The following is a 12,702-nucleotide window of genomic DNA, read 5'->3' as shown; positions in this document are numbered from 1 at the left end:
AGGGACAAAAATTTCGCTAAGTTATCAAACAAAACCAAGACGTTCTATTCGATTCCCATGAGTTAGACTCGCCCGACGTAATACCCACTTTTGCGCATTGAGATCCATTTGGATCTCGGATCATAGATCGTCTTTATCATTGACCCAACATTATTTTTGGTATCAAAGCGAGGTTGTCGGGTTTCTTAATTCGACATGAGTTAGGGGTTATTAGCTACATTTAAATTTTTCTTTTTAAGAGTTTTTTGAAATGACTGGACGAATGGGAGGAAAAAGTCGAAATGATCTTAACATCAAAAATGAAGGTCAAGATCTTAGATATGAAAAACATGATTTACGGTGACAACTCGAGGAAGCTAATAAGCGAATAGAGGACATGAGTCTAAGAATAGAGAAACTCACAAGGGAACATGACAGACGAGCTGAGCATAGTTTGTGCAGTTCCTGAGAAACACATGACACAAACTCTTGTGACTCAGATAGTGAGTTTGATTTGTTTCATCAAGGTTAAGATAATAGGGATACTTACCAATATCGGAGGTCACATTGGGACTCCGGCTTGAAATTTGAAATTCTCGAATTCAAAGGAATGAGAACTCCAGAGGAATTTCTGGACTGGATTAGCGAAGTTTGTGATATCCTTGAATTTAAAGAAGTTTCAAAGGACAGACATGTGAGATTAATTTCCCTAAAGCTGAAGGGTCGAGTTGCAGCCTGGTGGCGTCAGCTCAAACAAATATGTATGAATCAAGGTCATGCACCTATTGAGCAATGAGGGCACATGGAGCAGAAATTGCGCGCTCAATTTCTTCCACTGAACTACCATAGAGAGTTATATCAAAAGTATTAAAATTTGAAACAAGGTACCAAGTCGGTTGATCAGTACACCGAAGATCTTTATGACTTGGTTGTGCAAAATGACATTAGAGAAGATGAAGAACAACTTGTTTCTAACTATATTGGAGGTTTGAACTTCCAAATGCAAGACATGTTTAACTTTGTTGAGTGTTGGACGGTGTCCGAAGCTCATCAAAAAGTGCACCAATGAGAAAGGTCAACTCAGCGAAAGACCTTGGCTAGAACTAGTCAGACTACTAGACTAGCAGTGTGGGCCCCAGTGCTTTCTAATGCTAAAGTTATCCCAATCTTTTGACACCCAAATGCTACTAACCCACCTAGGATTGTGAGTCAGAATGCCTCTGTGGGAGTCCAAGCAAGAACCTTTAGTTCTAATGTCCCCATCAAATGCTATACTTATGAAAAACCAGGTCATAAGTGCACTGAATGTTATGGCAAAGTGTTATTCATTGAAGGACCTCATGAAGAAGAAGCTTCAAAATTTGATCCTAAGTTTGATCCTATTTATGATCCCGAAATTGAATTGTTTGAAGAAGAACCAGAAGAGAAGGAGATTACGGAGGAAGACGTGTTGTTGCCAGATAGAGGAGAAGCACTCATCTCTAGGAGAATTTGTTTAGCTCCTCATCAATAAGTGAGTGATCGATGACTTAGAACTCACATCTTTGAGTCTGCTTGTACCATAGATGAAAAGGTTTGTCGATTCATAATAGATTATGGTTGTTGTGAGAATGTTATATCTGTTGAGGCCATGCCAAAATTAAAATTGAGTTATAGGACTCACCCTCGCCCTTACCCGATGTAATGGCTCTAAAAGAGAATAAACGTCTACATTGACCGACAATGTTTGGTCAAATTTTTCATCAAAAATATCTATTTTGATCAAGTATGGTGTGATGTGCTGCCCATGGATGTGAGCCATCTCATTTTAGGGAGACCCTGACAATATGATAGATCAGTCATCCATAATGATCGAACTAACACCTATTTTTTCACCTTCGAGGGAAGGAAAATCCAGTTAAAGGCATCTAAAGAGTTATCCTCATTATCTTCTACTTCATATGTTTCCACATCTCAATCATCATCTACCACCCAAAACTCTCACCCGACCACTTTCAAGGGTATTACCTCAAGGGTTAAGCTCCTTAGTGTGTTCATCGTACGACATGAACTTCAAGAAGCTTTACATCAATCCAGCATGTTTACTTCTTATTCTCGGTCGATTCTGATATCTCATATGCAAGTTGCGGGGTTGAAAAAAATATCAATTTTTATGACTTCGAATCATAGAAAAGCGATGAAGTCATAGTGAAAATGAGGATTAAAAGATTGGTTTGAATCTCAAGGAGGCATCCCACTGTGAAGAGGTTGACCTTGCATTGAGCATCTTCACGAAAGAATCCCTAGAGGCGACTTTTCTTGAAATCATTGGAGATCCAATATTTGATGAGTAGGATGAAGAGGAACCCTTACCTGAAATTGAGGATGTTCCTATACGAGAGATCGATGGTAAACCTATCTTCGATGAAGATGAGGTGTGCAAAGGATTGTCTCAAATTTCTTTGCTTTCTAAAATAGATTATTGTGAAGAACCTTCACGTGCTATTTTTAATAACTCAATATCCATTGAAGATCATGAAGATTGTTTATCCTTTTGCGTAAACAAACTCATATTTGAAGAATTCAAAGAGGACATCAAAGAAGAAGACTCGTCTGAATGTGGGGGCTCTATAATTGTCAATGATGACCTCACATATGTCATTAGTAAACTCATCTTGAAGGACGATATGAAGATAGAAGAATTTATTCCAGATAAAATTGAATATAATAAGGATCAACAAGAAAATTATTTTGACAAGAAATTAATTATTGACAAAGAATTTTCTCATGATGAGTATTTACAATGTTCAATTATCCCTTTCGTTCCTAAATATGAGTTGAATACATTAGACATTTTGCATGTAAAAGTCCCAAAAAAAATTTGGTGTCAACATAAGTTAGCAATTCTAGAACTTGTGAATTTTGAATTTTCTAAAGCTTTATGTTGCAAAACTCAGGTAATTTTCCATCTTAGGCATTCTGATTTTTTTAATATGCATGAACATTTGTGTTCTATATTGTCTGAAATTATAAATTTTAAACATAATTATTCTCACACATATTTAATCTTGTTTGCATTGCATAGTTTATTTCTTTTTTCTGGAAACAGATTTTGCGTTGATTTTATTTTGAATTTTTGCAGAGATTATAGAGCTTCACATAAGAAGAACAAGGCTCCGAAGATGAAGTCATTTGACCCAGGAGGGAATGATGCAGAGCATCCAAATGATCAAAGCATTAAAGACGAGTTGGATGTGAATCCAACTCTTCATACCCGATCTAGGGTACGATACCCGAGACTATCCAATCTCATTCAGGACTTGTTTGATCCAATTCGATCTTCGGAGTAATTCATTTCTGTCAATATTTATATTTAGTAGTATTAATTCTATTTTGGCAAATTGAGAATCACATTTGATTTTTTTTTTTTTACTTTTTTATAAGTGCTAGATTCTATAGATCCAGATAGTTCTAGTGCCTTGTAGGATCTTTTTGTGGCACTAGAGGGTGTACGGGGTAATTAGGTAGTTTTATTTTTATTTTTATTTTTTATAATTTTGATGTTGAATCCAAAGTATTATATGTGTAAAGGTATTATATGTGTAAAGATCTAGTTTAAGTATTGGATCTTATAACAAAATCCAATACCATCGCTTAGGTCCATATTGGTGCCCTAGAGCTGGACCAATATGGACTTGGGTCAATGATATTCAAGCTTTCCTTGACCAGCCCCATCAGCCCATCCTCATTGGGCTTGATTAAGGTGTTGCACGCCTAGCTGGTCAAATTAATTCAAAAGAGTGTTGTGTCATTTGGCCAACTTGAGGTGCAGTGAGAGTTGAGACTTGTTTAAAAAGAGCCCCCTCATTGGCCTCAAGAGAGGCTGCCTCTCACGTGGCCAATGAGGAAATTTGTTCCTTTTTGACCCCCATAAATCTCAGCTAAAAAATTGGTGAGGGGTCTTTTGCCTCGCTAAAGAAATGATATGGAAAAGTGTTGGAAGAAGAATGGATGGCTTTGGGTGTTTGAGCACAGTTTGTAGGATTCTAGCTTAGAGGAGCCAAGTAGAACGCCCTTCAGCCTCGTGGTATCGTGCTGGATGTGAAGAACGATCACCATTGTTGTTAGAGTTGTGTTTGTGACCCTAAGTGTTGCGTGTGTTCCATGGTAGCAGCTTGAAACTGTACACCTTGTCTTGTGACCATTAAAATTGAATGGAGTGCTTGTGACTTGAACCAGATGATTTTTATCTTCGTTGGTTTGGCTAAAAACCCCATTGCTTTGTTAACTTGTGTTGTAGTTGTTGTTAGTGTTTTCTTGAATCTGCCATTTCAAAGCTAGGGTGGATTGTGTTTGCATCTTGTTTGGAACTTACTTGTCTTCCAAAGAAATTTTGCATTTGAGAAGTTATTTCCTGAACTCGTGTGTTTAGATATTCTGTATGGTTGAGCTGAGTATTTTCTAACCGGATTTGGGTTTGGAAGAAGGGCTATTAAAATTGAAGAATCCACCTTTAGAAGTGTGTTTTTGTGCAGGTTGAACTCTTAAACGCCCTAAGTAATAATGAAATTAAAAACTTAAGTGTTGCACTCATTGTGTGTTTCTGCATTCGAGATTGTTTAACCTTATCTCGGTATTTGGAATGTATTTATCTAGATACAAGTATGTTTTTGGTGTTCTTAATTAGGTTTGTTGAAAAGCTAAGACCTGCCTCTACAACTTTAGTGTTAATCACTTTTCCTGAGTCCTTTTTGTCACACAGCTAAAATTCTTGGAAAATTCGGTTGTCTGAATAGGGTTTGCATGAATGATTGTTACTTCCTTTTCTTGATATAGTGTATTATTTGATTTGTATCTCGATCAATATTGCCCTGATTATCAACATTTTTGTTACTATGGAAAGATTACATCCATAGAAACAATTTTCATGTTTTAGACATTCTGTAATTCAATTGTTTGTACCTTTGAACTTGAGCATGTTTCCTACATAAAAAAATCCCCAACTGTTATCTTGGTTAGTTTTAAAATAGAAAACATACTCATGTATTTTGGGCATAACTCACTTAGTATTTGTCCAAAAATTCCAAACTTTAGTTTGTTAAAAAGATAAGACAATAATGAACAACTATTCTGTTTTTTGTTTTCGGTTTTCCCAAACTCAGTTGTTTGAGGGTTTGAAAACCCTCTCGAATTTGATTGTTTGTCTTGTCCGTGGAGTTTCGGACAAAATTCCTTCAACCAGACAACTGCCCTGTGTGTTCTGTTTATCCCGGGTCTATTGGATATTATTTCCAAATTCAGGGATTGAAACTCTGCTAAGTTCCCAAACAGAACCAAGATGTTCTGTTTGATTCCCGTGAGTTAGACTCGCCCGACGTAATAACCACTTTTGCCGATTAAGATCCATTTGGATCTTGGATCGTGGATCGGCTTCATCACCGACCCAGCATCAATAAACCAAGATTTCATAAGTTTTTTTTGGGTTTTTTCTTAAATTTCATTGTATGGATGTGTTTAAGTGGTTGGATATATAGGGTCCAGCTTTTAGATCATCCCATTAAGATGCATAAGCAAAATCTTTTAAGGCTTGAAAATGAATAGCTTAGAATTTTTATAAATATTCAAGCATCCAAATATAGTATCAACAGTTTATTCCTACCAAATGAACCGTGGTAAACACGTCTGCTGGGTTAGATTAGCAGAGAGAGAGAGAGAGGTTTCCTTTCCTGCAACAAATAGTAGTTCTAAAAAAAAATCCGTTTACAGTTAGTTTCAACAGTAGACAAGGACAAACATAACATCAAGGATAGTAAGTCTTTGACCTGGAAGAATATTTTATCATCCTTCTTGTTGTATTCCTGTTTTACGTGGAATCTTTTTATTACAAGTTGGCTATTAAATTGGTTGTGGCTGAATACAACCTAACCGCAAATGTAAAACGGCCATGTTTCCCTTGCTTTGTAAAAGCTAATGGAATAATTGTAACTGTTCGGTTAAGAAAAAAAATTGCAATTCATCCTTTTGCTTTTCCTACTGAGTTCCTTTGCTTTTTTCACTGAGCTGAGTTACAAATGAGTTCAGATCGGAGCCAAAGTTGGTGCTGTTCTTTCTCAGAGAAAATATCAGGAAGAATTGTCTCCCTTGACAATCTTTTTCATCTTGCTGAGACATTTGCAAGTCATTATTAACCCGTCCACCTCTTTCAAAAGCTTCAACTGCAATCACCTTCCTGACCGCGACCCTTGATAGTTCCTCGATAATCTTGCGCTCGCTCACTCCCTCGGCCTATCTCTTCCCTTTCAATTCCCATCTCATTTAGCCCAAAATTTTCCTTTTCTAAATCTGAACAAGATTCAATTTTTATTGACAATTCACGCCATCAAACCGCTTGATTACCGAGACTACACGGGCTGCCACCTTCGAGAAGCTCTCTCTCTCTCTCTCTCTCTCTCTCTCTCTCTCTCTCTCTCTCTCTCTCTCTCTCTCTCTCTCTCTACATGGGGCGGCACTTGAGCTGCTATAAGCAGAAACTCAGGAAGGGATTGTGGTCACCAGAGGAAGATCAGAAACTGATGAAATACATCACCAAGTATGGTCATGGCTGCTGGAGCTTACTGCCAAAACAAGCAGGTGGGAGGCCCTGCCCTCTACACACCACCACTTTAATTAGGCCTCTCTCTCTCAAATTTTATTTCGTCTCTTTTTCTATTTGTGGGTGTGACAGTTTTCTGCTCCTTTTCTTTTTTGGAAAATTTTGCAGGCCTGCAGAGGTGTGGTAAGAGCTGCAGGTTGAGATGGATTAATTACTTGAGACCAGATCTGAAAAGAGGCGCATTTTCCCAGCAGGAGGAGAATCTAGTTATTGAACTGCATGCGGTCTTGGGAAACAGGTAAAAAAAAAATTCAATCCCTTGGTTCAAGTGGCCACCATTGTATGACTTTCTACTCTTGTACTTTTATTGGCAACTCAATCATCCAATGCTGATTACTGGTACGTTGATGAATTGCAGGTGGTCTCAGATTGCTGCGCAATTACCTGGGAGAACGGATAATGAGATAAAGAATCTGTGGAATTCTAGCATTAAGAAGAAATTGAGACAGAGAGGTATAGACCCTAATACCCATAAACCACATGCAGAGGTTGAGAACGGTGAACTCAATAATAAGGTTCAGGCCAACAGTGAGAACGGTTCAGGATCAAGCGAACTGAATCTTCCTTCAACCACAACCATGATTGAGAGTAATACCATTCTGAATGTGAGGCCGAATGCACCATCAGCGGAATATGCATTTCATGGCTCTGAAGTTAACAGTAAGAGCAGCAACTCGACCGCATCAAATTCTCTATCCAAAGAGTTCTTCATGAATAGCCATCTTCAGCCCGTGCACTATGATGCAGTTTCCTGCAACCAAGCTGCTTCCGTTGCTCTCTCTGCAAGCCCAAGTTCAGGTCTCTGGTTCAACCAGAATTGCCAGCCTTTCGAGATGACTCCAGCGTTCACAATTAACACTAGCAGCGGCAGCGAGGAGTTTCAGAACGGCAATTTGCTATTCGAGAGCAGCATGTTTTCATGGGGATTGGCAGATTGCAGGGTCGATTCATCGGGACTTACCGAAGAAGATGCACAGATCCAATTCAACCGTGAACAGGAAGATATTAAATGGTCAGAGTATCTCCAGCCTCCTTACATGTTGCCTGCAACTCTTTCGGTTCAGAATCAGCCACTGATCGGTGAAATGAAATCGGAGGATCAGTTTGGCATTGAGAATTCGAACTCTTGGAATCAAAATCTGGAACAGTTCCAGATTTCAGAAATATATGGCAAGGAATTTCAGAGAATTACAGAGACATTTGGGCATATTTAGCCTGTAAATCTGTCCCTCCTATTTCTGCAGACATTGGAAGGAAAAGAGAAGACAGAACGATCCTCACATTTTTCTATTGATAGAATTAAATAAAAGCTTTAGGCTACAGGTTTATGCCATAGATTTTTCCCTTGCAAATAGGGCCCGATACAAAATAGAGTTTGTAATTTTTGTATATTTGTGGCGGAACAAGCTAACTCAGGTGGTTATTTAGTGGCTAGAATTTCAGAGTGACGCTTTTTTTCGTTTTTTTTATGACCCCTCAATCTCAATGTTTCTCATAGACTGCATTTCATCTGTGTTCTGGAACCAGTTTGTAATCATGCTTCCCTTCTAGTTTGGAATAAAAGGAATAACTGCCATTCTTAATTGTTTCTCGTGGACAGAGTACATCTAGTTTGCACCCCCAATAAGTTTGTAGACCATCTAACCTCCTGCTCAATTGCTTTTGTCTTGATTGTCAAACACTCATAGCTACCATCTAGCTAGTTTGGTATAAAAGGAATAACATCAAGAGTCATGTGTTTGTTGCTTTCATATACTTCCGTGGATCATCTGCCTAAGTTACTCTAACAGTAGTTTTGCACACACCCTTTTATCCAGAAAAATGGTATAATCTGGGATATTACATGGTAATTCATAATGCAACATCTCAAATTATGGCATTTATCTCGATATATGGGGAGCCATGCAACCCTCAAATGCCGTGTTGCAGTAGATACAGCTTGCAATTGTGGTTGTTAAAATTTTATTATATCTTATATTAGTAGATTAATTAGGAAGGCATGCCACACAATTCCATTTATGTGAGACTTTTTTTTTGCTGGGCCGAGGAAAAACCCTACCAACACCAATCTCACATTGACAGACCTTCCGTTGGTAAAAACTCTTGACGTGCTCCCTGCCCACCGCAGAATACACCCAGCTTCTACCTTATGGCAAGGGATGCCACTCATGGGTTTCGAACCATGGTTGTTCCTTGTATGTACAGAGCCAGAAAATTAGGATTTTTTTGCACTTAAAAAAAAAAGCTACGGCCCCTTAGGCTTGTGGAACTTGTGAAGCACACATTCTTTGATATGGATAGTGGCTTTCCATATGATTGTGGCCATAGGGAAGGATTGGCTTCTTTTTCCCCAAGATCTGGCTGGGTGCATCATTGGGTGGAGTTTAGTGGAGGAAAATCTGTCTTCAAAGAAGACAAAATGCATCCCTGACAAGAAGGGATGCAATTCCATAGAGAATTCCAGTAAGTGATTGGGGATGAAGAGTTGGAGGTGAGGCTACATTTGCTTACTTGGAAGTTTGTGGCCTTGGGGTAGTAGTAAACGAAAACGTGAGAATGAGAGAGGAGCAAAGACGAGATTAACGTTGTTAGGCCAATTGAGCCTACGTCCACGATGGGAACGGTATTTCTCACTCTATTATTTCACTTTTTCAGCAATACAACATAAATAATTTTTCTTTTGAGGACCACTTAATTTTAACAAGTTCATATTTCTTTTACTTATTTTTCTTTCCACGTATGGGCTAAGATTATGATTAGGGGTGGGCATCGGGCTGGGCCTGGGCCCGTTTAGAGCTCGGCTCGCCTGGCTTTAAGTGCGGCCCGGCCCAGAGATAGCCCTTTAGTAAACCAGGTTTTGGCCTGCTTCTTAACGGGCTCGGGTTTGAAGAGCAGCCCAATGGGCCAATGTGAAGCGGGTCAGGTCCAGCTCGGCCTAGCCCAAATTCATTTGTAAATTGTAATAATTAACAAGTCTCCAACTTTCCACGCACTCAATTAATCATCTTTATAGTTTACATAAAATTAATGTAACTAATTAGGTAAATAGCAATAGTTACCCAGTTAATATGCAATAGTTATTTTTTATTTTTTTATTATTGAAACATAATAAATAACTCAGGCTCATCAAGCCGACCCGATAGCCGGCGGGCCAAGTCAGCTTGGCCCATTGAGCTGGCCAGCCTGTTGCCCACCCCGAATTATGATAGAGTTTGTGTTGGCTGAAATTTCGTGGCATCTTTTCTTGAAATCTTTCCCTCTTCATCAGACATGATTTCTATGCTTGAGTTGAGAACGTGAGAAGTTTCTTGTTTGATTTTCTTTCCTAACTCTTCACAAAATCTGGACACCTTCTTACTTGTGTTGGAGCTATCTACAAGCATTTCTTCTTCATTGAGAACCTTCCTTGGCTTCTCACAATGGTGGGCAGACTTGCCTTATTCATTAGATAATTTTTCTGATTTTTCATGGCTGGCAGGCTTGCTTCCTGATTTTTTATTAAGACTGGAGCTGTTTAAAATTCTTTCCAATGTTTTCCTTTGCTTATCATAATAAGTGACAGATTTACCTTCTTCATTAGATGACCTTCTTGATTTTTCAACAAGGCTGTAATTGCTGGCCTTTCCCATTTTGATTTTCAATGACTAACAAGAACTGAACTTGCTATTCGTTTGAGCCTGAAAATTTTCTCAAAATATTGTTGTCGGATTCAGTTGAGCCTGATTTGTTTGGTCCTGAAGGCTTGCTCAAAATACTCTCCCTCAAACTCGACTGGGGTGGAAGACAAAGGCCGAGTTTGGTGAGCAACTCATGAAATGTGGCTTTAATAAGTGGTTTAGTAAAAATATCAACTTGTATTTGTGACAATAAATATGGTAACAAGTTGATGTTGAGCGACGTTCTTGCACACAAAGTGATAATCAATCTTGATATGCTTAGATCAATTGTGAAAAACTAGGTTGACAGTCATGTGGAGAGCCAAAAGATTATCGCAGAATATTTTAGGCGCTTGGACAATAAATATTCCAAGATCTCAAAGAATAAATGTAAGACAGGTAAGTAGTGGAAGCAAAAGCCATGTATTCTGCTTTTGAGCTTGATCGAGCGACACTAGGTTGCTTCTTGGCACTCCAAGAGCTATTATTGCCGCAAGATAGATGCAATAACCAGTAGTAGACCTTCGAGTAAGGGAGCATCCAGCCCAATCAACAGCTTAAAATTTGTTTAAAACCATAAGATTCCAAGCGAGAAGACGAATGCCATATTGAAATGTATCTTAGATACGTCTCACAAATTAGAAATGAAATTTGATAGAGGCATGCATGAATTGACAGACGTAGTTCACATTGTAGGACAAGTCAGGTCTGGTAAAAGTAAGGTATTAAAGGCTTCATGTCAATCCCAACCATCCAGTTGAAACATGTAAAACCTGCACCAGTGCAGTAAATAGTAAAAAAAAACAACAGATAGAGATGAAAAAATGGGATAAACATAAGGGAGGAACGATTCCTCATTTCAAAAGAGGTGGGAAGTGGGGAATTAATCCTCACGTTTGCAGGGAGAGGAACTCCCACGATATTCGAGAGAGAGGGGAGGGGTTCTCTACTTGAGGGAAACCCCACAGCTCTGTCTCTTTCACGGTGTATTCAGAGAGAGAGAAAGAGGAGAAGCGTCGGCTGGAGGTGGAGCCGCCGAAAGGTAAACCCTTCCACCCCCTTTTGCTGCTCTTCTTTTTAAGAGGGAGAGAGTGACAACACTGGCAACCATGATGGTTTCCGGCGCCAATTGGTCACATGAGAGGGGCCAACAACTGCAATAGTTGTCGGCACCCTTGGAAGAGAGAAAGAGGGCGACAGACGGAGGGCAAGGGACAGAGGCTATGCCTTCTGTCTCCACCATCGGCAACCAGGGGTTATCGACGTCTTCTATTTCGGGAGAAAGACAGAGAGAGGGCGAGAGATAGTAACTCTGTCCCAATCGTTGGCAACCAAGGGTTGCTAGCGATGCCACCTTGTGCAAGGGAGAGATGGGCAGCCTGTCTCGGCTATGGTGGCTGGGCTGAGAAAAAAAACAGCCATTTCGGTCGTTCCCAGAATAGGGCCCGACCGACTCAGTCTGGGCTGAACTGGACTGAGTCGGCCTAACCCAAACCGGTTTTGGTGTGAATCCAGACCGGGTTGGCCCAGACTAGGACAGACTCGGCATGGGTTCAGCCCAAACCGAGTATGGTCAAAGAGTTAATATATATATATATATATATATATATATATATATATATATATTAAAAAATCAAGAGAAAACTGTCTCAGTTTCCTGTCATGAACCGGACAGACCGAGTCTGGGTTTGGGTCCTATCTGGACCAAACCCAGACTGATTTTGGGTTTGGGCCCAATTTGGACCTAACCCAAACTGATTTGGGTCTAGGTCCAGTTTGGACCAAACCCAGACCTAATGGGGTCTGGGCCTGGTTGGTACCAAACCCATACAAAACTGGGTCTGATCTAGTTGTTCCAAACTGGATCTGGATCCGGTTTACTACTTTGAGAGAGACAGGGACTGGATCTTTGTCTTTGATTCAGTTTGAACCATACCAAACTGGGTTTGGTTCAGTTTATACCAAACTGAAACTGAGTCTAGTTGTTTAGACCTGCATGATAAAAAAAATCAAAATACCCTTAAATATGAGATTAGTAAAATAATCATAACTTCTCATCTCGAACACAGATTCAGGTGAGGTTTGGGTCGTTAAAATTGGGATACAGAGAGAAATATGTTCATCCTGATTTCATGACCAAATACTCAGCACATAAATTGAAGTCTGATGATGAGGCATCAAATGCATATCATTTTCATACAATATTTATGCATTTTTATGTATTTTGAAGGATAAGAACTCATGTATTTGTATAGTTAGGTGAAAAGAAGCTACGATTCGAATTTCACTCGAATCCAAGCTAAAATGAAAGAAATGAAGCATTTTCAGGATAATTGAAGTGAACTGTAAGATAAATCGGATGCAGATCCGATCCAAGGGTGAAATATTGGATCATGAACTAGATTCAAACTCAAAATATCCATAAACCCACATGAT

General features: G+C 39.3%; 1 protein-coding gene across 1 annotated transcript; it reads left to right on the top strand.

Annotated features, from left to right (window-relative positions):
• Window positions 1-6,455: 6,455 nt before the first annotated feature.
• On the top strand, window positions 6,456-8,261 carry LOC149839642 (transcription factor MYB61-like). Its single transcript, XM_090004188.1, has 3 exons — window positions 6,456-6,588; window positions 6,719-6,848; window positions 6,969-8,261. Exons 1-3 carry the CDS (start codon window positions 6,456-6,458, stop codon window positions 7,822-7,824), a joined length of 1,119 nt encoding a protein of 372 aa, XP_089860314.1. The 3' UTR covers window positions 7,825-8,261.
• The last annotated feature ends 4,441 nt before the right edge of the window (window positions 8,262-12,702 follow it).

The sequence above is a fragment of the Nuphar pumila genome, chromosome 4 (genome assembly GCF_984573655.1).
Source record: "Nuphar pumila chromosome 4, dmNupPumi1.hap1.1, whole genome shotgun sequence".
Lineage (NCBI taxonomy): Eukaryota > Viridiplantae > Streptophyta > Magnoliopsida > Nymphaeales > Nymphaeaceae > Nuphar > Nuphar pumila.
The sequence above is the reverse complement of the archived record's forward strand: the minus strand, read 5'-3'. Positions and strand labels throughout refer to the sequence as shown.